The sequence below is a fragment of the Antedon mediterranea genome, chromosome 10 (genome assembly GCF_964355755.1).
Source record: "Antedon mediterranea chromosome 10, ecAntMedi1.1, whole genome shotgun sequence".
NCBI lineage: Eukaryota > Metazoa > Echinodermata > Crinoidea > Comatulida > Antedonidae > Antedon > Antedon mediterranea.
Genome location: NC_092679.1, coordinates 15,908,603 through 15,930,538, shown reverse-complemented (window position 1 = coordinate 15,930,538; position 21,936 = coordinate 15,908,603). Strand labels below are relative to the sequence as shown.

Here is a 21,936-nt window from a genome sequence, read left to right as displayed (position 1 = left end):
AATAACCAGGAAAAGTTCGATGTGGCATCAAACACACAGATTTCAGTATACAGAAACTGTAATTTTACAGAAACTTGGAGAACAGATCAGACTGGCCGCTTGTAAGGCGCACACGTCTATGTTCATTGAATGTCAGTTTAGATTGGCTGGCTGAGTGTTACCGAGAAAAACAAGCACATTATGAATGCTAGGTTTGATACTAAATAAAACATACTGCAATGTGAATATTGCCATACTGTAGAAAGGAATACATATTAACATAACATTTCTTATTTTAATATTTATCATCATCATTGTATATGAATATTAATTGTAGCATCTCTACTAAACTTGGTCGTAATCTATACAAATATAAATTTAGCAAATAAACCCAAACAAATGATGACAGAAATACTGTAGATTTTTTCATCCAATTTGAGGTCCCTTTTTTGCTGGAATATCTGAATTTTTTTTATACAAAAAAATGTTATAAAATGCATATTTTACAGTAATAACAATTCAATAATATCATATCAATCATCATCATGTTATTACATTTTATTATTATTTTAAAGATGTTAATAATTGTGTATCAAATTATTATTAATGTGCATTATTTTAATTTACTGAATTGTTGCATGTTTTAATGTCTTGTCATTTTTTTTTTATGATAAGGTTCAGCTGGATGGACCACCCTTGTAAAATATTGTTATAAAATAAAAAAAAATCAATAACAAATAAAAAATGTTTTGTAATTCAAAATTATAGCAGATTATTGATTGATTATTATTAAAGTAAACTGTCAGTCTCATTGGTTTTTTTAAAGAGTATTTTTCATGTCTCTAATATCCATAAATTTATTTCAGTAAATTCAAAACGAAACTTGTGTTTGTATATTATTTTGTGTTCATTTAATAGTTCTGACCTTTTATGGCTTCTTTGAAAACTAAAAGCCATTCATTCTGCATTTAATAATGTGGATCAACAAAGCATTTTTTTTGTTACTTGGCTTCAGTAATCTCAAGAATAAAGCCCATGGCTGAAGATAGATTTAAAGAGATTTAGTAATATCTTTCCTAGCAAACAAACAAAATCACAAATCAAACGATATGGATAATATAAGAAGCTGTTTCTTGTAATAGTTTCAATACCTTCATGTGTACCATAAACAAGTTTCTATTTGTGGAGAGGGGTTTTCAATGAATTAGGCTATTTGGTTTATCCAGGTGTCTGAGCATAAAATAGACTACCATTACCAACACCACTGCTTGTTTGTGTATTGTTCTGCCTACTGCACAAGAATACTAACAATAATGGGTGTGGTTGAAAAAGAGGTGTGGTTGGGGTAGAGGTGTTCCCATGCATGGAACACATTTTCAAGACTCTTCACATAAAAAACAGGAATGGGATGAAAATCCTTTGAATTAAAAAAAAACATACAGTAGAGCTGTCCTAAAATAATGAACATTACACTTACAGTAGAAGGTAAATTTGTCTGTCAATTTTAATTTGAAAATACTGTATTAGTAAAAGTAAAAGATACTGTATGAGAGCACACTAGACATTTGCCACTCCCTCACCATAAATAAAAAAGAAAACTATTAGTGTAGTCTGTGAGCATACGTCTCATATTAAAATGTCCTGGATTTATATTTCATTTCTTCTACACAGTATAGAAAAAGCTTTACCTTTGTAACATAATGTACTGAGAGCGAAAGACTCTCTACCCATTGACTTTATTCTATCCCTAAATGCATTTTTTGATATATTTTTTTGTTAGCCCAAGCAAGTATACAATAGTACTGTACAGTATTAGTTTTTCTACATTTTACATTCTCAACTAGTATCACATTTAAATTGAGGCATTAATAAACCCTTACTATTAATACTAAATTAAACCCCTAGCCTCTATGTGCTTTGTTTGGTAACCCTTCCACCTGAACCGATTTCCTGTAAATATCACCACCACACATGTTAACAATTGATAGGAAGAAACTGTCCGCTTCATCGCACAATATCCACCAGGATGTGTTGATAATATTGATTACCTATTTCGTGTCTGTTTTGCTCAATGTGAAACAAACCTAGTTTTTTCTCTCAATATTACAACTGAATCAAGCTTAGAAATTAGACGTTTATTGTCGTAACAGCACCTCCTCCATTTTGGAAATCGATGCGGAACAATCTTGGTTTACATTTCTAACTATAGTTGCCATCACAAATATATTTAGTAGAATTCTAATTATTGCATGATCCTGCATAGCTGTCTGGTATTTGCGTACTTAATTCAATCATAGAAAACTCAATGATTTAATTATATAAGTAGGTCCGTCTACAGTACAGCTAACTTTCATTACAGCAATAGGATCGTTAAATAAAAAACATTTTGTGTTTCATGCCAAGCTTACCTGGATATTATGATGATGTTATGTTTGAAATATTTTTTTTTTTCGCCACAAAATTGCATATTCATTCACATGTTCACATGATTATGAGTTTTTTCTTGGAATTTTCAGCAGCAGTTAATGCCAACACTATGTTGATTTAGTTTTTAATTTCGTGTAGTTCCAAGTCAACTCTGCTTTCCCATACATTTAAAAAAATTTGTATTACAGTACATATTATTGCAATTTCTCAAGGCTTGTTAATGTAGGTATAAAAGTACAACAAATAAGGTTATTATTATTATTATTTAAGCCATAGGCTAGGCTACCTGTACTGTGCAGAAGGTTCAGGAATGTTAAAATAAAAAACCCAAACTACACCCTACTGATAAAAATACAATCTTTGGTTAAGCCATAGGCTAGGCTGAAGGTTTGTGGTCTTTTCTATCATTAACCAAGAAATATGGACTGCTCAACCTTGAAATTGATATCAACTTTATAACAAAAGAAACAATTTCATTTAACTAATCTAACCTAATTTTAAAAGGTGACTTTAGGGTCAGTTATTAAGTCTTGGCATTCATAAAAATAACACACAAAAAATATTTTTACTGGTACAGTAGGTAGTTTCATAAAAATGGTATCATCATCAGTCTATACAGTAGTCATAGGCTAAGGTCTAACTACACCAAAACCTTTTTTGAAATATGTCATCACCAAAGTTATCTTCATTCTATTGTCCATGTCTCACTCACATGTCTGACCAATAGCGAGTAGAATCCACTCTCGAACCGATCAGGATTGAAATGGGAAATAAAATGGCCAAACTGCATTTATTTATGACTTTGTTTGTTTTATCTTTATACTGGGTGACCTCTTCAGTCAAAGACTGATCTCCCAGAGGGCCCAGTTGGTGATCAGTGGCCTTGATGTACTAATACACCGGGGTAACCCCCTACTCGTCTCGAAAGATGTACTAGGTTCTTTAAAGTGCACACGAGCAAGTTGTGTACACTGGACCTACGGTTTATAGTCCTTATCCGAGAAGCCTCGTTCTACCACCAGAACCATGGAGTGAGTGAGCCTCGAACCCCTGCCGATGTTATGGCTACGTGATTACGGTTCCACTGTCTTAACCGCTCGGCCACTCACTCGCAGTACTGATTGTTGATTATAAACAGTGTTCATAAAGTAGGTAACTTGTATAGTATGTAATGTACAATCTACAACAAAGTTAACACTTGGTATCCTATATGTCGTAATGTTCTCATGTTACAAAAGAAAATGATGACGGTGATACGTTGGTACGTTCCCACATGAGGGCTTGGTTGTGGACTGGTCCATTATAATACAGGGGTGTTCTAGGAACTTTCGTATCTAAAGCCTTCCCTCTGGAGCGCACGGGCTATTGTCGGTTTATACAGGTAAGCTAGCACTCATAGACTACTAACACCACTACTAGTTTGTGTAATTATGATTAGGCTTGTTCGCTACCATTTCTGCCAAATTAAATTCTACTCACAACACATAATTGTTTTCTTGCTCCCCAATTTAAGCCATAAATTATTTTTTGTTTTTTATTGATACACAATAAAGACCACGTGAACGTGATATATGAAAAATCTTTTTATTATACTGATTAATAATAAAACAAATTGAACAGTACATGGCTAGATCCATTGTACAGTATATCTGTGGCTCACTACAGTACGTCTAGTGAGAGTTTCTTAATAAAAACGTACAATTGCTGAAAACCATTTGTGACTTTAGTTGATTTAATACTTTTTTAGTCCTCAAGAATTTATAAACTGGTTGAAACTCATTTACAATGGCGTGTAAGATTACCAGATTACAGTTTTTCTTCTTCAGAACAGTGTTTGATATCTTCGTATTAAATAAAAGATCACAAAGCCGAGAATTTATGCACACATGTCGATTTTGACATTCAGTGTTAAAATCGACCATTAAAGGATTAACAGTGAGCATTACTGGTTTGTAAGCATGATGTTTATAAGTACATCACTGTCTACTTTACAATACAGTCCATCATCATATAGTATTGTAGTGCATCATGGTTGTTGAGATGAACAACTACCTGAGAAATTGCTTACGTTCTTCCTACTGATGATTGATTCTGACAAAAATATAGAGTCTAGAGTTTAGATTGTGCTGTCTTGTTATGTACCAACCAATGTTGCACAAGCGCTATTTCTCGTTAAACATTTATTATGCATTGAGGTCTTGAGAAACAACTTCTACATTTTCACTTATTAATTTTGACAAAAGTAGTAGAGTTTGGACTTCAACACCTGATTGTGGCGTGTACCATCTTGTCGCCAAGCAATGTCACAAACGCTATTTCTCGTACTGTGAAAACTATGTTCTACATTCTCACACAGATAATAAATGTTGACCGACAGTGACAAAAGTAGTAAGAGAGTTTTGTCAACTTGAGTGTCCCATCTTTTCACCAAAACACAATTTCATCACCTTCAAAACTAACATTATTTTTTGTTTAGCCGTTTAAAAATTTTACAATACTTTTGTAGTTTTTAGAAAGTAATTACTGCTTTATGTTTACAAATAAATCGATAACAAGAATTATCTAAAAATTAAGAATCAATTGAAACAAAAAGTGTGTGAGTGAGAGTAAATTGGAACATGGAGTTACTGATAAGAGATAAGAATAGAAAGTAGTAAATTTTGAAATGTTTGTATTTTTTTAAAAGTACTGTACCCTTTGTGTAACAACAGTTTCAGTTTGAAAACATGATGGCTTTATTTATGCAGTAACACAATTGCTTTTAAAACAACATTTTGTGAGTAGAAAATAAATGTTTATTATTTATACTGCAATAACACAATGACTAGTAACTGTTAGTTTAGACTCTAATATATAATGATGGAAAATATGGAAAAGAAATGATGCCAGCAACATTATAAATCTTTGTTATGGAATTGTAGTATGATATTATTATGGACATTTTACTAGGAATGATAAGGGTTGATGCCATAGTTTCAAGGTAGTTTAATGCCAGCATATTTAATGCATTTGTCTCAAATTATTAATAATAAAATGTTTATGAAATTGAAAATTGTCCATGCCTTTTTAAATCATTGAGACATTTTGCTGACATGTTTTGTGAAATGGTTAAGAATGGTGCTAGATGGAGGTGAACGGAGTCATCAAACTTTCACCCCAGTCTACTGTACAGTTCAACACCCTACTATACCCGCCCATTTTTTCCTACCCGCCCATTTTTTCCTACCCGCCCATTTTTTCCACACCCACCTTCTTAGGTACATCCCAGCATATGAAAGTCTATACAAAATATTTATCATGTACTGTAGGCCCTGTAATCAAAGAACCAGCAACCCAGACTTTGAAATATGAATATGCACAAATATAAATTTCCAACCAAGAAGGAAATAATAATTTTGTTTATTTGTAATCTGTTGAAATATAATTCCATTCATATGAATCATGTCTTAAATTCTTGATTTATTATTTCCTGAAATGTACACTTAAATACAGTACTTCTACAAGAGGGATATAAATCATATGTAGTGTTGTAGTTACTGAATCTTGTTTACAAATAGTAACTCTCTTGGTTTCTAAATCATAATGTATTTGTATGGAGACTGGATGAATAAAAATACTAAAGTACATTTTTTTCCGCTTTCTTACTGTACACAAAGAATATATATCACAAGAATGAGTATTCCGCGATTTTTGCATGTAAAATTTGTAACAGAGAGCTCCAGTGAGTGATTCCCGCCCTCATAAGGGCGGATGTATACATACTAAATAAGACTTGATTTAATTGACATGATACATGTCACATTAAATAGAATTATGATGATAGTTTTTGCAATTGTAAACTATTTATTTATTAACAAACTAGTGTTTATTCACTTTTGCAGACAATTATTTACTAACATGCTAAGTTAGTTCACAAAAAAGGCCTACAGTAACACAGCAACACCAAAAATCAACGAATATTACTCAGAACGGCCTATTCTTTACCATTGCCGTGTACTACTGTACGCCCGGTAAATTAAGTATTGTTTTTATGATATAAATTAGTATAAAACACATGTTATTAATAGGAGAAAATGTTAAATGTCATTAACATTTATTTGTTTTACCAGAAACAAGTTAAATATAGGAATATTATTAAACTATCCTTTGTGAAAACGCGTAAACACCAACATGCCCGGTCACGCTATCGTAGCGCCCGGTTGATAAATCAAACTGTTTATACGGCAGTTTTTACTAAATAAATTGCATAAAACGAACAATTAAATATCCAAATAGTATTTAACATGATGTTGGCATGTAGTTGATAACATTTTTTATCATGAAAATACTACCGGTGGTCTAGCCTTTGATTAGTGAAACCGTCACAAAAAGTTGTATACGTCCCAGATACATCCACACTTATGGCGGCGCCCTACCACATGGACAATATTACTGTTACAGGGAAAATCGCGGATTACTCATTCTTGTGATATATATTCTTTGCTGTACACTATAGCATAGAGTTCTTTCATACTGCCTTTTTCTTTTTAGCAGGCTTTAAACCGTTATTTTTAGGGTGCACACACAAAAAAAAACACACAAACTTTGATTTTTATTGCAAAAGAACAGTTCTTGAACTGTTTTTTTTACTGCATTATTTTAAGCTATAACATAATTGCGGTTTCAGTAAAGAAACTACCAAAACCATTTTCAAAGGACATCGTTGTTTTGGGATTTTTCAATAGATACAAGCCCATTGCTTGGTTCCCACTAGAACGTAACGCAAGGACGTAAACGCAACGCAAGTGTTTTAACCAATGACAAGCGAAGTTATAGACAGTTGGCAATCACAAGCGAATAAGCCATCGCTTGTGATTTGTCAATTCACTTGCGTTGCGTTACGTCCTTGCGTTGCGTCGCTAGTGGGAACCACGCTTTAAGCTCTGTCTACACTATCAAACTATCAAAAGTGTAATGTGCCCAAAAATGCTAGTAATATGCCCACATTTGGTAGTGATATGACATCGTGTCCATGGGCACATAACATTTTTGTCACATAAAGTTTGATAGTGTAGACAGAGCTTTAGTATACAGTATATCCCCCAGACGAAGTACTGCACGTCTATATACAGTAGATAGTTATTGCATGATGACAACTATAATAGATTGTGGTTTTAAAACACCAAGGTGAAGTGTTCTATAAAGCAAATACAGGAAATTATTATTGATGGTATTTTACCATTTTTAAAAATTCCATGACATAAGAGTTTATATTTATTTTTGTCTGTCATCTTGAAAAACAATATAAAATTCCAACATTTAAATTTTGTTATATAAATATGCTTACTGCCGTGCTTTAGAGTATTGTTGAACTATACAGGTAATACTCTTCAAATGGCTACTTCTTGTATTGTAGATTGGTTGCGCATTTACAGTATAAGGATTACTGATGTTCTAATGGTTGGTTTTAAATTTATAAAGCGCAAAACAAAAGTCTCAAAGCTCTGCACTACTGTAGACACAGAAATTGCGAGGATCAGCACATTTAATAGATTTATTAAGTTTGAAAGGTTCAATAATTCAGCTATACAGTAGTACCAGAGTCTGCCTTGTGAATTGATAGGCAGCGTAAGTTCTGACCAATCGCGAAGCTTGTTATAAAATACTCGTGGTCAGCCGAGCTTTAACAATGATATGAATTATAAATGTGTAAAAGTGTGTGATGGTATCAAATCATGTATGAGTAGTTACCTCTATTTGATATTTCCATTTAAAATAAAATTTTGCTAAATATTTTGTATTATTACTTTCTTTCAGGTACAGATTTGATGTAATGTTATGATTCAGTTTAAAATGCTATAGACTATGAGTGGGCGAGCGGAAAGTTCAACTACATATGTGCACGGGAACCGTGAGCGTAAAAATTACCCATACCTGCGTGATGAGATACGACAGAGGGCTCAAAAAGCTGCGGATTACTATCACAACACTGTTTTGAAAGATAATGAACAACCTATTGTTGACCCTGTCGATGAAAATTCATTGTCAAAAAGTAGCACAGGGCCAGAAGTTCAAGTTGTCCACGGTGGAAGCTTAGATAGACTTAACCGACAGAACGATAACACTCCTGGGAACGAGGCTAATAATAGAATGATGTCATCTGGAGAATTCAGAGCAACACCAGTAAATTTGGATTATGTTATGTTGGATGATTTACCTATAAAAAATGAATTCAAAAGACACCATGAATTGAGAAACTCTGGTCATACACCAAGACCGTCAGTAAGAGAGAGAGTGGAAAGGTTTACCGATGATAGACGGAGACGCGGGTCACCATCTTTCCTTAGGAGAAATCCTAAGCTTGCGATTCACGAGAAAGGGGATGGCGGTAGTGCATTGACCCCAGCTAATTTAAAAGCCTTGTCGCGTTCTGAAAATAAGAGTTTGTTTTATCCAATTCGAAAAAGTTCAAGCAATTCCACGATTGACGGATACGACGCAAATGTCAACTTGTTTTCCTCGCGTGCAAGAGATTATGGGAGTACTTCTTCCATAGATGTTCAGAGTCACAGTGGTGACAGTTTTTTCCAAATGTTGCAAGAATTGAAAACGGAAAATGACCAAAGGAGTCCAGCTCCGCCATCGTTTCAAGAACTTTTACAAGGCAAAGGTCATCCACAGTCACAACAGAACCCTCCCCCACCGCAAAGTTTTAAACCTCAAGCAACTCCAGTTGAGAAAGTCGCTACTAAACATGAAAAGGACGCACCAGATGTTGAAAATGTTTTAAGTCCACAACAAAAACGTAGAGCACAATTCAAAAGGGAAAAAGTTAAAGGACGATCAAAATCAGTAACTGGCGGAGAATCATCATTTCTTAAGAAAATCCGTGGTACTAAATCAGAAAGTTCAGAAAGGACTAGAAGCAGTGATATTAGTGAAATTGAGGTTGATACTAGAGTTGGTAGAAAAGCGTTCTCTCATTACGATATGCAAAGTATGTGTGTGGATTTATCGGACTTGATCGGGAAAAGAGATTCACTCTTACGGAGGAAAAATACAGCAACTGGGGCTTCTGCGGCTTCCACTGCAACACCTCAGGTGAGTTCAAAACAAATTATTTTACTGAAAAAGTACAGTATAGACTGCTCCCTTTGGGTTGCAATCTAACTCTAGCTAGGTGGGCTAAATGTATGAACTGAGGCAGATTATGATGGTACGTGTACCCACATGAGGGTGTGCCCACCTAAGGGTGTGGTTGACAAATAATACATTATGGTGTGCTTAGGCACTTTGTACCATAATGCTCTCTCCGGGGTAGAGCAAGGAGCTGTTTTCGGTTTATCCAGGTAAGTGGCACTCGTAGACTCTTAACACCACTGTTGGTAAGTGTATTCTGGAGGTTGTGAATTGAGTCCCACTTAAACCCACTGCCGAGTACAATTAATGTCAGTAGGGGGAAAACATTTGACCAATTAAAATAGGCTACAGTACTGTAAACATTACAAACAGACAATTTTTATTCATATAGAAAATTGTTATTTAGAATTAGATTACACAGTATAAATTTATTTTTTATAGCAAAAAATCTAATTTGCATAATGCTCTTTCTGCACTCATCCAATTATAAATTAATATTTATAATAAACACGAAGAATTTAAATTCAGAGCATTGGCAACATGTCATTACTTCCATAGCATATTGCCCTTATAGATAAACCATATGTCTGATGCACTCACAGGATTAATGTATGTTATTATTGAAGAAGCGTGGCTTTGCAACTCTCTAAAGCAATACTGCGTTAATTCACACCTCAAAGGGACGTAATACATTGTTCTTAAGCTGTAGGGGTCAGGGTGTTAGCAGGGCTAAGGCTGTTTTGGTTAAACTGTAAAAAATAGAAGTGCCTGGGGAATAACAATACATGCAATTGTAGTGTTTATAGAATAGAATTTTTATAACAATGATAGAGTGAGGACGAGGACGTTATGGATTCGTGCCACCTGTCAACGAAGCATTTTTTCTAAAAATAGGTTTCTGATCTTTTGTACCAATGATTGAACTGTCTGTCAACTTTACTTGCTTTAGATCAAGGCAATCTAACAACAGGATGCTGAGCTCTGGAGATCAAAGGGTTTATCTGTGGCTGCGACACGATCAGTTCCATGCCCCATAACAGACACTGCATGCCACAGAGAATATGTACCCAGTACAGCAACTGTTGGTTTTGTCGCACTCGCAGCCAGACATAATATCAAAGGACTGTTATGAGTTCCTATCTTAATAGCAGGGCGAGCTCAGTGTCCTGTTGTTAGTTTGTCTTGCTCAGATGCAATACCAAGTGAACTAGCCAATGAAGCACAACAGAATATTACATCATTTGTTGGCTTTACTGTAGGCCTGATCCACCAAAAATTTGATTCATAGGCTTGTTAAAATTTTAATTTAACCGCACTTCTAACTTTAATAACCAAGGCCATGAATACAGTGTGGTTTTTATTTTGACTTTTGACTAAAAATAGTTAGTTTTACCAAGAAACATAACTGTTTACACTATTGTTCCTTTACATTATTTAACTTTGTTTTCTTATCATAGGAAGCTGTCATACTTTCCTCTCATTCTTCTTTAGCCCTGAAATTTGCAAGTCAGTTTTTTGGTATTATTAACAACAAATATTATGAATGAAAACAGTATTTTCTTGACAACAGAAATTAATCGTTTTGAAAAAACAAAAACACAAACAAGAACCGATTAAATATTGATAGTAGTAGTACACAATCTTTATCTTTCTTTGTTAAAAAAAAATCTTTTACTCTTACTAAGAGTAAAAGTGAAGTTGCATTAGAATAGTTTTTACATGATCCCTTAATTTACAGTAAAGGTAAGCGAAAAATCGCATGCTTATTCCACATAAAATCTGTATCCTGCGTGTGTTTCCACTTAACCGCCTGTCTACTCCGCGTTTGTTGTAAATAGTCATAAAAAATCATAGATTCTATGTTTTTGTTTTCCACTTACCGTTACCGCTCGTCTTTGTAATTTGACTTTTACACAAATATATCTGTTTAGTTTAGCAATCTTTATCATTCTATCCTGCACGACTATTATAAATGTTAGTAGTAATTATACAAACAGTTGAACTAATATGAATGTTGAAATAATGACTTCATATTTAAATGTTATATAAAATGTATTTATGAATTAACTAATGCATATATACACAAAAACATTACACTATATATTTATAATAATCAAACATCGTATAGTATATCTCAAAATATTTCATTTTCTGTCAACTAAAGCCAAAGTTTAGTCAGGACCATTCTATAGTCACCACCAGGTAGGCTTGCTTCATCAACGTTTCTTTAAATGGATGACTAGTTGGGAGCAGGAACGCTAGTAGACCAAACATATTACCATTTTGATTTCACGATCACTCGAAAAAACACAAAATAATTACAAAAAAAGTTAAATTATAGCTACAGTTTTCATAATTATAGTAATTATGCTGAATATAGAAGTATTGATACCACTGAAAAACAGTACTAGATAGGTAGTTGCTGTTTCAGTTTTGATAATTAAATTAGTACAGATATTTATTCAGAGTGGTTCAAGGACTTTCTAATGATTTGGAATGTTTGTGAGAGTACAAGAGAGAACATCAAAGGAAATGAAATGGTACTTCAGTTAATTTTTAGGAAATGATTTATTACACAGGTACTTCATTGAAATAAAGTACTGAATACTGTGCAATTTATTCAGAAAGTATACACGAGAGTTTCCTTAAGTTCTGTCCATATGTTTTATGATCATCAGATCATCTGAGCAATGTGATATTGATAAATGTACAGCCGTTTTGAATGTATAATTTTTCTAATCACATAGTATTTATTAAATTTTCCAACAATTTTTAAATTCTGTACTATAATTTGAAGAAAATTAACAACAAATGTGGACAATATAGTACTGGTAAATAAAAATGTATTTGAAATGCCAAAACTATACAAAAGAGTTATTTACTGATAGATAGTAGTTACACCCATGTTATTAAAACAAAGCCTTTGTCATGCTATGTTTATTAAGATCCACTGCTATTTGTTTGTTGACTATTGACAGTTAATAGTTAGGGCCATTTCAGACAGGGTCGTTTCAGACAGACTATAGGTGTTTAAGTAAGGCTCATACTAGCTAAAAAAAAAAAAAAAAAAAAAAAAAAAAAGAAAAGAAAATGAGGCCGATACTTCAAATTGGGTTAGAAGCATAAATTTTGAATGTCAATTCGCATTAGAACAATACTATAATAATTTCTTACTGTTAAAAACTACAGTCTTTAATGTGCATTTTAATAGTAAAATCACTCCCTGAGACACACCTAAAAAGGGGACACTTTCCTGTACAATGAAAGAACAATATATGCTTTTTACAAAACAATATAATTCTTATTCAGGGGACACCTATTAAAGATGTATTGTCCCCCTGAAAAATATTTTTTTTTTTCATTTGTTTGTTGAATATGTCATTTTAATGTCACATAATAATTATCACCTTTGACCAAAAATTTGATCGAAAAAAAATGTATTACCTGAAAAAAACTGCAATTTAAAGCAAAAAATTGTCAAATTGGCTGCCAGCCAATGGTTTTTGGTGAAATTTAACCATTTATTTTGTCATTTTATAAGTGACAACATTATTTTATTTTTTTTTCTACAGAAGTGATTAACTTTATTAAAACTACAAAATAACATATTCAAAATCTGATTTAATTAATATTCATTTTTCGTGTTTTTGGGGGACAATACATCTTTAAGGGGATACATTCCTGTGAAGTGATCTAGGAGAGAAATACTATGTTTTAAAACCATGACAAACTCCTTGTCAGTGGACAGGTCTTAAAGATGTCTCCATAAAGAGTCTCTACTCTGCAATGTTCATAATAAATTCTTTAATTTGTCTTTTAAATACAGGGAAGTATGGAAAATTTACTTGAGATTGAAGAACTAGAAGATGGTGATGGAAAGTCAAACGAATTGGTCCTCAGTTGTCCTTGCTTTACCAACGAGATTGGTGGAGAGACGATACGTAAAGTGAGCATAGCGCGTACCGGTCGATCAATGAGACGATATCTGCATTGTGGAATCGTAGAGGGCGGTAAAGACTTACAGAATTTAATTGGAAATAAAGGGAATTATTCACGAGGACCGTTATTGGAGCATATTGATTACGGTGCTTTTTACTATCGGAAATATTTCCAAGGACAAGGTAATATAAATACATTATTAAAAAAAAAAACTTTCATTTTATTTAACACAATGGATACGCCAACCATTTAAGCAAAACTGGCTAGGTAGAAACTTAAGATTTTAGTTGTGTAAGATTATGATTATGAGATGGATACTGGTAATGGTACGCAAAGAGATGAACTGGCTGTCACAATTGCAGATAGGAAGTTATGGAGGAATCTAGTCATATACTGTAAGTTCGGACTAAGTTGAGGTTGTGAGTTGAACCTAGTCTTTAGGATTCGTAAACATGCATGTTAACCACAAAGCTACAATGTCAGTATCAAGACAGAGGTCACTCAACCCATGTTACGACCTGTGTCTCACTGATCATCTTCCTTTTTTGTGCCATCGAGATCATGCTATTGCAACACTCTTAGTCTTACTGTATAGTAGTACTGTCTAGTATAATGTGCCAAGAATCTCTCTCTTCCAAACTTAAATACATTTAATAGAATATCTATAATAGAGCAAATCATAATGTATTGGAAACAAAGTTGAATACTCTATTGATATTTGACACTGTGTTTCTGATTCCTTTCTTTGTCCCCATGTAAAGTTGGCCTGACCTAGCTACTACTGCAAATAGTAAAAGTGCATTATCCGTGCCTTCATACTTTTGTGTGTAACCGCAACCTTAGTTGTCTTTCAGTTATTGATTGCCTTTGTCAAGAAATTCTAACAGGTGAATCCAGATAATAATTCAAAGTAAAGAATTATATTTTTGAGATGTTATTATACAGTGGCCATTAGATGTTGATGATGATTCTATTTAGTGTCAATAATGGGTTTCATATTTGTGAATTTTATAATCAGAAATGATTCTACTGTATACAATACACTCTGGAGACTCACAGTTGTAGATAAATCTTTAAATCGTTTGTTATCAGAATTGAAGTTTAATGAATTGTTGTATAAAGGTCGTTGTCTTGTTGAGGTGTGTAGCTTGACACAGAAATTATCTTTTTTGCCAACAAAGACATTTTCTGTAATTTTATATTCATGATTCGTACAGTAATAAAATATAGTTGCAGTTTCTTTTAAAATAGTTGATCATTTAAAAACATATGTTTAGTTTTAGTAAATTACATAAAATCACAGATGCAAATCATAAATTTGAAAGGAAAAATAAAGTAAAATTCCAATCGCAACATTTTGTTGCAATGCATAATCAGGCAGTGACCGAAGTAACTACGTCATACATTTTGTAGTTAACACTTTAAATGTCAAGAGTTGTGTGAAAATACTGTCATATTAAAAAGAGCAAACTTTTTCCCATTACATTTATGATTTTATACCAAAGTATCTTCGATCAACCACAATTATATATATGTATACAAATTCAAATCTTCTATTAATCCTTTTAATTCTTTGCTTGTTTTACAAATATATAAAAATGTAACAATAAAAGGTAACAAATGTTCAAAACAAGAAGAAAACACCACAAAACATTCCTTTCCAATATAGATGATTATCGGTTCTCTATACTAATTTCTATTGTATCATAGGCAACTTCTGTAATTACAGTGTCACATAATATCACATGTGATGCCTGTACTGTATCATATTAGTATCTTACCTGACCCTGAACACAATACAGGTGTCACATGTGATGCATATGTGACACTGTGTTATTACAGATTTTGTCACTACTAGATAAATTATGCTATGAGATACAGTACACGAAATAATCCGCATGTCCATAATCTTAACAATGTCTTTGGTAATTATTTTCTTCTGTAGCGGAAGCAGTCTTTTTATAGCCCGCAGTACATGAAGTTTTAATCATCACTCCTCCAACTTAACAACACTTCCCTAGGGATCTTGTACACACACATCTACACAAACACTACACAACTGTTGTGGTTGATTTCATAATACCACAGGTTTGTGATGATGACTGTAACATAATGATTGGAAAAAATCACATAAATCCCCTTTTCGGCTAATTTACCATTTCCTGTTCTATTTATTAAAAAAAAAATGATATGTACATTGTTCTAGTTTGAAATAAAACAAATTATTTATTTAAAAAAAAAACAAATTATTTTTGAAATGTAGAATTTATTCAAAATTTAAAATCTATCCAATCAATTAGTTTTTACTATAATAAGTATAGTAAGCAGTATTTTAAATTCAACAATGTTTACTTTGTTGCAATAAAGAATTTGAATTGAATTAAAATAGAAAACATTGTCAATGGTTATTTGCTTGCAAATAAAACAGACCCCAAGTCCATATGGTTGATATGATGGTTCGAATAAACCCCTAGGCCCTTTCTTCTTTCCATTATAGAGCCTTCCTGTTTAGCAATGGAAGTCATAGGCCTAGTTTCTTACTGTATGATGGTTTGTTTTGTAACTGAAAAAACAATTCATTATAAAAAATCATCCACAGGCTTGAGCCCTAATTACATATATCTAACATCACAAAACATTTTGAAATCATAGTATTTGTAATAATGCGTAAAAACAAAGCTTTGTCTATGTTCTGTAGAACATTGTTTTCGTAGCCATCTTTATTAAAATCTACTTTGCAGTGTTTTGTATTGAAAAAAGCTATTCTTTTGTTCATCATAAATAGATTTTCTTATCAACGCTGTCTTTTGTCCCAAAGCGTTAGTCGTCAACGTTATTCAATTTTATTCTGAAATGAAATTCAAGTAATTAGGGATCATTTATGAATTTGAATTTAATGAAATATTATATTACTGTTTCTACACTTTAGTTATATTTAATATGGTTGAATTTTCAACTTCAGTTTAGAAATGAAAATGTAAACATATTTATATAATATAAATTTGAAATTAATATAATGACTGTATCGTTTTCTTTGATTTATTTAATTAATTTATTTATTCAAGTGATCAATCAAAAATAAAAACACAGAAAAGTACAAAAGCAACTTATTTCCACTGTGGTCCCTAAAGTTTGGTTCCCACTAGAACGTAACGCAAGGACGTAAACGCAACGCAAGCGTTTTAACCAATGACAAGCGAAGTTATAGACAGTTAGCAATCACAAGCGAATAAGCCATCGCTTGTGATTGGTCAATTCACTTGCGTTGCGTTACGTCCTTGTGTTGCGTCGCTAGTGGGAACCACGCGTAATGAAACACCATATGTAATTAACAACATAACTGTAGAAAAAAATATATCAAAAATATAGAACGAATACAACAAGAATTGATACTTAATATACTGTAATTTTAAATCAGGATTATTAAAGATATTGTCTCCTGAAAAAATATTTTGTTGTTGAATATGCCGCATTTTAATGTTACTTTAATAGTTATCCACTTTGACCAAAAATGTGTTGGTCAAAATATATTTATTCACCTGAAAAAACTGTAATTTTAAAGCAAAAATTAGTCAAATTGGCTGCCAGCCAGCCAATGGATTATTGGTTGAATTGAACCATTTATCTTGTCATTTTATAAGTGAAAACAATATTTGTTTTGTTTTTTTTTCTACGGAAGTAATAGTAATAACCTATTCAAAGTCTAATTTAATCGTCATTTTTCATGTTTTTGGAGGAAAATACATCTTTATTCGTTTTTCGTTTCGTTTATTTATTTTTTCCACTCACTTATATATATATATATATATCATTTACATTTACATAACATAACATATATTAAATGTGGGTGGATGGAAGTCACAGTAAGTTCACTGAACTTTAAGTCGTGACTCCCGTATGCCTAAGTATACTAACATTGCTACAGAGTAGACTAAAATATAAATATATAATAGTGAAAGTACATAAAATAAAGAAATAAAAAAAAATTTTAATTATAGAAGTTAAGATAAACCAGGCAATTATATAATATATGATAAAAGGGATAATGATAACAATTAGAGTACAATATGAAATATAATTAAATATGGTATAATAACAAGTATAACGATACAATGTAGCGGAGATTATTGAATACCAGGGTGAAGGATTTAATGCCATGTATCACCACCAAATAAATAAGGATAAAAGATCGGCGAAAATTTATGTAGCATATTCTGACACCATTTTGTGTTTGAAATTAGATTTAAAACTAGAAAAGGAAGATTTCTGTTTAAGTTCATTTGAGAGTGAAGTCCAAAGTTTGGGACCAAAATAATACATAGAAAATCGTCGAGCCTTAACATTTAAATTATCAAGGATATAATTGTTAACAGAGGATCGGGTTTTATAGGAATGGCGTTCGTCAATTCTTGTAAATAAAGCATTAAAATGTGAAGGCAGTAAATTGTTAGATAAACGGTACATAAATGAGGCAACTTGTAATTTATTTAAATCATAAATGTTTAAAACGTTAAATTTTTTAAAAAGTAATTTTGTATGGGCTCTAAATGATTCTCCCGCGCAAATCCGAAGTGCACGTTTTTGTAGTTTAAAAAGGCGGTCAATTTGAGTTTTCTCTAGACTTGTCCAGGGGCATAACGTATTAAATTTATCTAGAGTAATTGCCCAACATAAATTGGCATAAGAAAGGTAAGGCAAAACTAAAGTATTATAAAGGGTTAATAAGGTTTTTTGAGGGAAGATATGTTTTAATTTGTTCAATATTCCAACATTTCTAGAAACTAGATTACTGATTTTATTTATATGTAGTTTCCAAGTCAGAGAGGCATCTATGGTTACTCCTAAAAATTGGGTTTCATTAACTCGTTTGATCATTTTATTATCAATGTATATTTGTTCATTTAAAGAATTTGAAATTTTACGTTTAGAAAATATTATATAGTTCGTTTTGAATGTATTAAGAGTTAATTTATTGTGTTTGAGCCAATTTGAAACTTTAAGTAACTCATCATTGACAATTTTAAACAAGGTATTTAATTTAGGATGAGAGAAAAAAATATTTGTGTCGTCAGCAAATAAGATAAAATTTAGTAATTTAGAGCTGTTTGGTATATCGTTAACAAAAATCAGGAATAAGAGTGGTCCAAGAATCGATCCTTGGGGAACACCACAGGTTAAACGGGAATAGGAAGAGTTAAAATTATTTAAGGAAGTAAACTGAACACGATTGGAAAGGTAGCTTTTAATTAGTTTTAAAGGAAGGCCTCTGATACCGTAATTTGAAAGTTTATGAATTAAAATATCGTGGTTAATAGTATCGAAGGCCTTAGATAAATCAAGGAAAATGCCAACAGAAAACTCATTTTTACTCAGGGCAATTGTAATTTTGTCAAAAATATCTAATAAAGCAAGATCTGTTGAATACTTTTTCCTGAAACCATATTGGCCTTTAAATAAAATGTTATGTTTAGTTAAAAAGGAAGAAATTCGATTATGCATTATTTTTTCAATTAATTTTGAGAAACAAGGAAGTAGGGAGATTGGTCTGTAGTTATTGAAATGATGAGGATCTTCTTTCTTGTAGATAGGGATGACTTTAGCTATTTTAAAAGAATCAGGAAAAATACCGGTTTGAAAAGAAGTATTAAAAATGTGAGTTAAGGGTTTGCATATAAAATTAGAAACACGTTTAATAATTTTATTGGAAAACCCATCAAACCCAGGAGATTTATTATCTTTGAGGGAAAGTATTATACTGACAACTTCATGTTCGGTTACAGGACTAAGAAAGAGAGAGTGCACACATGGACGAGGTAGGGTAGAAGTATAATTATCATTATCCGACACATGTATTTTGTTAACTAAATTTGGCCCTATACTAGTAAAATAATTATTGAATTCAGTTGCAATTTGTTGAGGATTATTTAAAGACCCCTTCCCTGCAATTTTGGACGTTTTTTGGAAAATAATACATATATATCACTTTAAAAACATTAAACCATGTCATTTCTTGTCTTAAATGTACGTTTTATGGTAAATTATGATAAAAAGTGAGAAACAATGCACTACCTAAGTAGCTCGCGGCGATCGACCTCTCGTGGACGGTCTTAGGCCTAGCCTAGCTAGGCTTAGTTTTGTAGGCCTAGCTGGTAAACATCGGTAACGTACGAACATCGTACGCGAGCTATATACCTAGCCTGACGTTGTATAGTTGCTGCATTAATTGTCTTTCTATTTTTGCCAGACTCCGTTGATACAAATTGGGGAAAACCCGGTATTTTCGCTGAAAAGTTAGGAGTCTTCCATTTGTTTTGGCCTCACGATCGATCGAAAAGTGGGCGAATTACAGGTGAAAAACAAAAATATCAATCCGCGCGCAATGCATTTTGGGATTTATAGCGGGCCGCTATAATTATTAGAATCGACTTATTTTTCACATTTTTAACAGTTTAAAGACGAAAAAAGTTATCGCAATAGGACCATATAGTATTATTTTTACATTAAATATAGTTTGTGATCTTAAATTAGATCTAAAAAACGTAGGGAATGGGGCTTTAATTCAATGTCATTGTTAATAAAGTGAGAAGGAAACGGTTTACGAGATTTCTTGCCAAGGACTCCATTTATTGTTTGCCAGGTTTTTTGGATGTTATTTTTATGGAATTCAAATTTGTCACTGAAGTAATTCTTTTGGGCAGTACGAAGGATTTTGGTAAGTACATTTCGATATTTAACATATTTATCTTTGTCCTTTTGCTTTTTAGATATAAGAAATGTTTTATATAATTTGTGTTTTTTGTCGATAGATTTAATTAAGCATTTAGTTATCCAAGGTTTTTTTTCTTTCCGAATATTGCGTCTGGAACGAGTGGTTTTAATGTTGTTATTATATAATGTACTAAATATGTCGTTGAATAAAGCGTATGCCTCATTGGGTTCATTGGAGTTATAAATACTAGTCCAGTCAACATTTGACAAATCATTACTTAAGGCAGAAATTGAAATATCATTGACTTTTTTTATGTATATATATTTTGATTTAGGTTTCAGGTGTTGGAGAGGTTCTGATTTATGTACTAACAAGAAAACAGGAAAGTGATCCGAGATGTCCGAATATAGAATTCCGGAAGAAATGTTATCATATAGATTATTACAAAAAATATTGTCGATTAAAGTTGCAGAATTACGCGTAATTCTAGTTGGCCTAGTAATAAGAGGATAATAATTTGATTGAAATAAAGTATTAACAAAATCAGAAGTACCTTTATGTGTTTTGGAATTTAACAAGTTAATATTAAAGTCTCCTGAAATATATGCTGTTTTTTTCTCATTATTAATGGTGTCAATTAAATTAGAGATATCTTTATTAAATGTGTTAATGGATAATTCAGGCAAACGATATACTACTCCAAGGATTATGTTTTTGGGTTGTGCATCGATTTCAATGAAAAGAGATTCCGAACCATTAGTAATGATAAATGATAAATCAGGGCGAAGAATATATTTAAATCTCTGGTGTAGGTAAATGGCAACGCCTCCTCCTGGTCTATCAGCTCGTGAAACATGCAAGAGGTTATAATTGGGAATATTATAAAAGGAAAAAGGCGTATTATGATTAAAAAAAGTTTCGGTGAAGCATAGTGCTGAGAATTCATGGTTAATAGCACCTACGCATACATTGATATCGTTAAAATGTTTAACAAGACTGCGTGCGTTTAAGTGAAAGATACTAAATGAATAATCTTGGGTTGAATATTTGTTGTTAAGACTATCAATATATTCATAGGCACAAGATTCAATATTTTCGGAAAATAATTGGGCATCGTTGTCATTAATAACATCTTTAAAATTAATATCAAAAGGGTTAAAAATTAAAGAATTAAATCTATCAAAGTCAATTCTATCGTCACAAAAGTAATAGTGAATGACATGCAAGAATTCATCATTATCAATAATGTGATTAAATGGGAATGCATCTATATTGTCAAAAGGGTCCATGAGAATATCTAACGATACATAATGTGATCAGTTTATTCAATAGTATGTAATAAAAGATGCCTGGTAATGTTACGTAAAAACAGAAAAGTACAAGAACGTAAATATAAAGAAGCAAGTTAAGAATTGGGGGGTAACAATAAAACAAAGGTGAATAAATGGTTTTAAGTGGTTTAAACATCTTATGACAATGCAATTATGTGAGAACAGACTCCTGAAAACGCTATTGTAAAATTATTATGTAAAATCAATCAAGAGGCTTATACAAATTAAGCAAAGTATGCAGATGTAAGGAAAATAATGGATAAAAGATTCTTAGTCTGTTGTAAAATTAATAATGGATTGAATTTGTAAAGAAGAAATGCTTCTTAGACAGTCCAAGTGTTTACAACAACATTCCGATCACTAGTATGGCAATGGAATTTCGAAAAGTTTACCGGAACTATTTCAATGGAATTTCGAAAAGTTTACCGGAAT

General features: G+C 32.2%; 1 protein-coding gene across 6 annotated transcripts in view; it reads left to right on the top strand.

Moving 5' to 3' along the window:
- Positions 1 to 21,936, top strand: part of LOC140060149 (signal-induced proliferation-associated 1-like protein 2) — a 99,441-nt gene that overhangs the window by 11,567 nt on the left and 65,938 nt on the right. For all 6 annotated transcript variants that reach the window (XM_072106241.1, XM_072106240.1, XM_072106239.1 and 3 more), the window contains exons 2-3: positions 8,203 to 9,486; positions 13,352 to 13,646. In XM_072106241.1, the coding sequence (XP_071962342.1) occupies positions 8,251 to 9,486; positions 13,352 to 13,646 (1,531 nt within the window). In that variant the 5' untranslated portion in view covers positions 8,203 to 8,250. The remainder of the gene's footprint in view (positions 1 to 8,202; positions 9,487 to 13,351; positions 13,647 to 21,936) is intronic.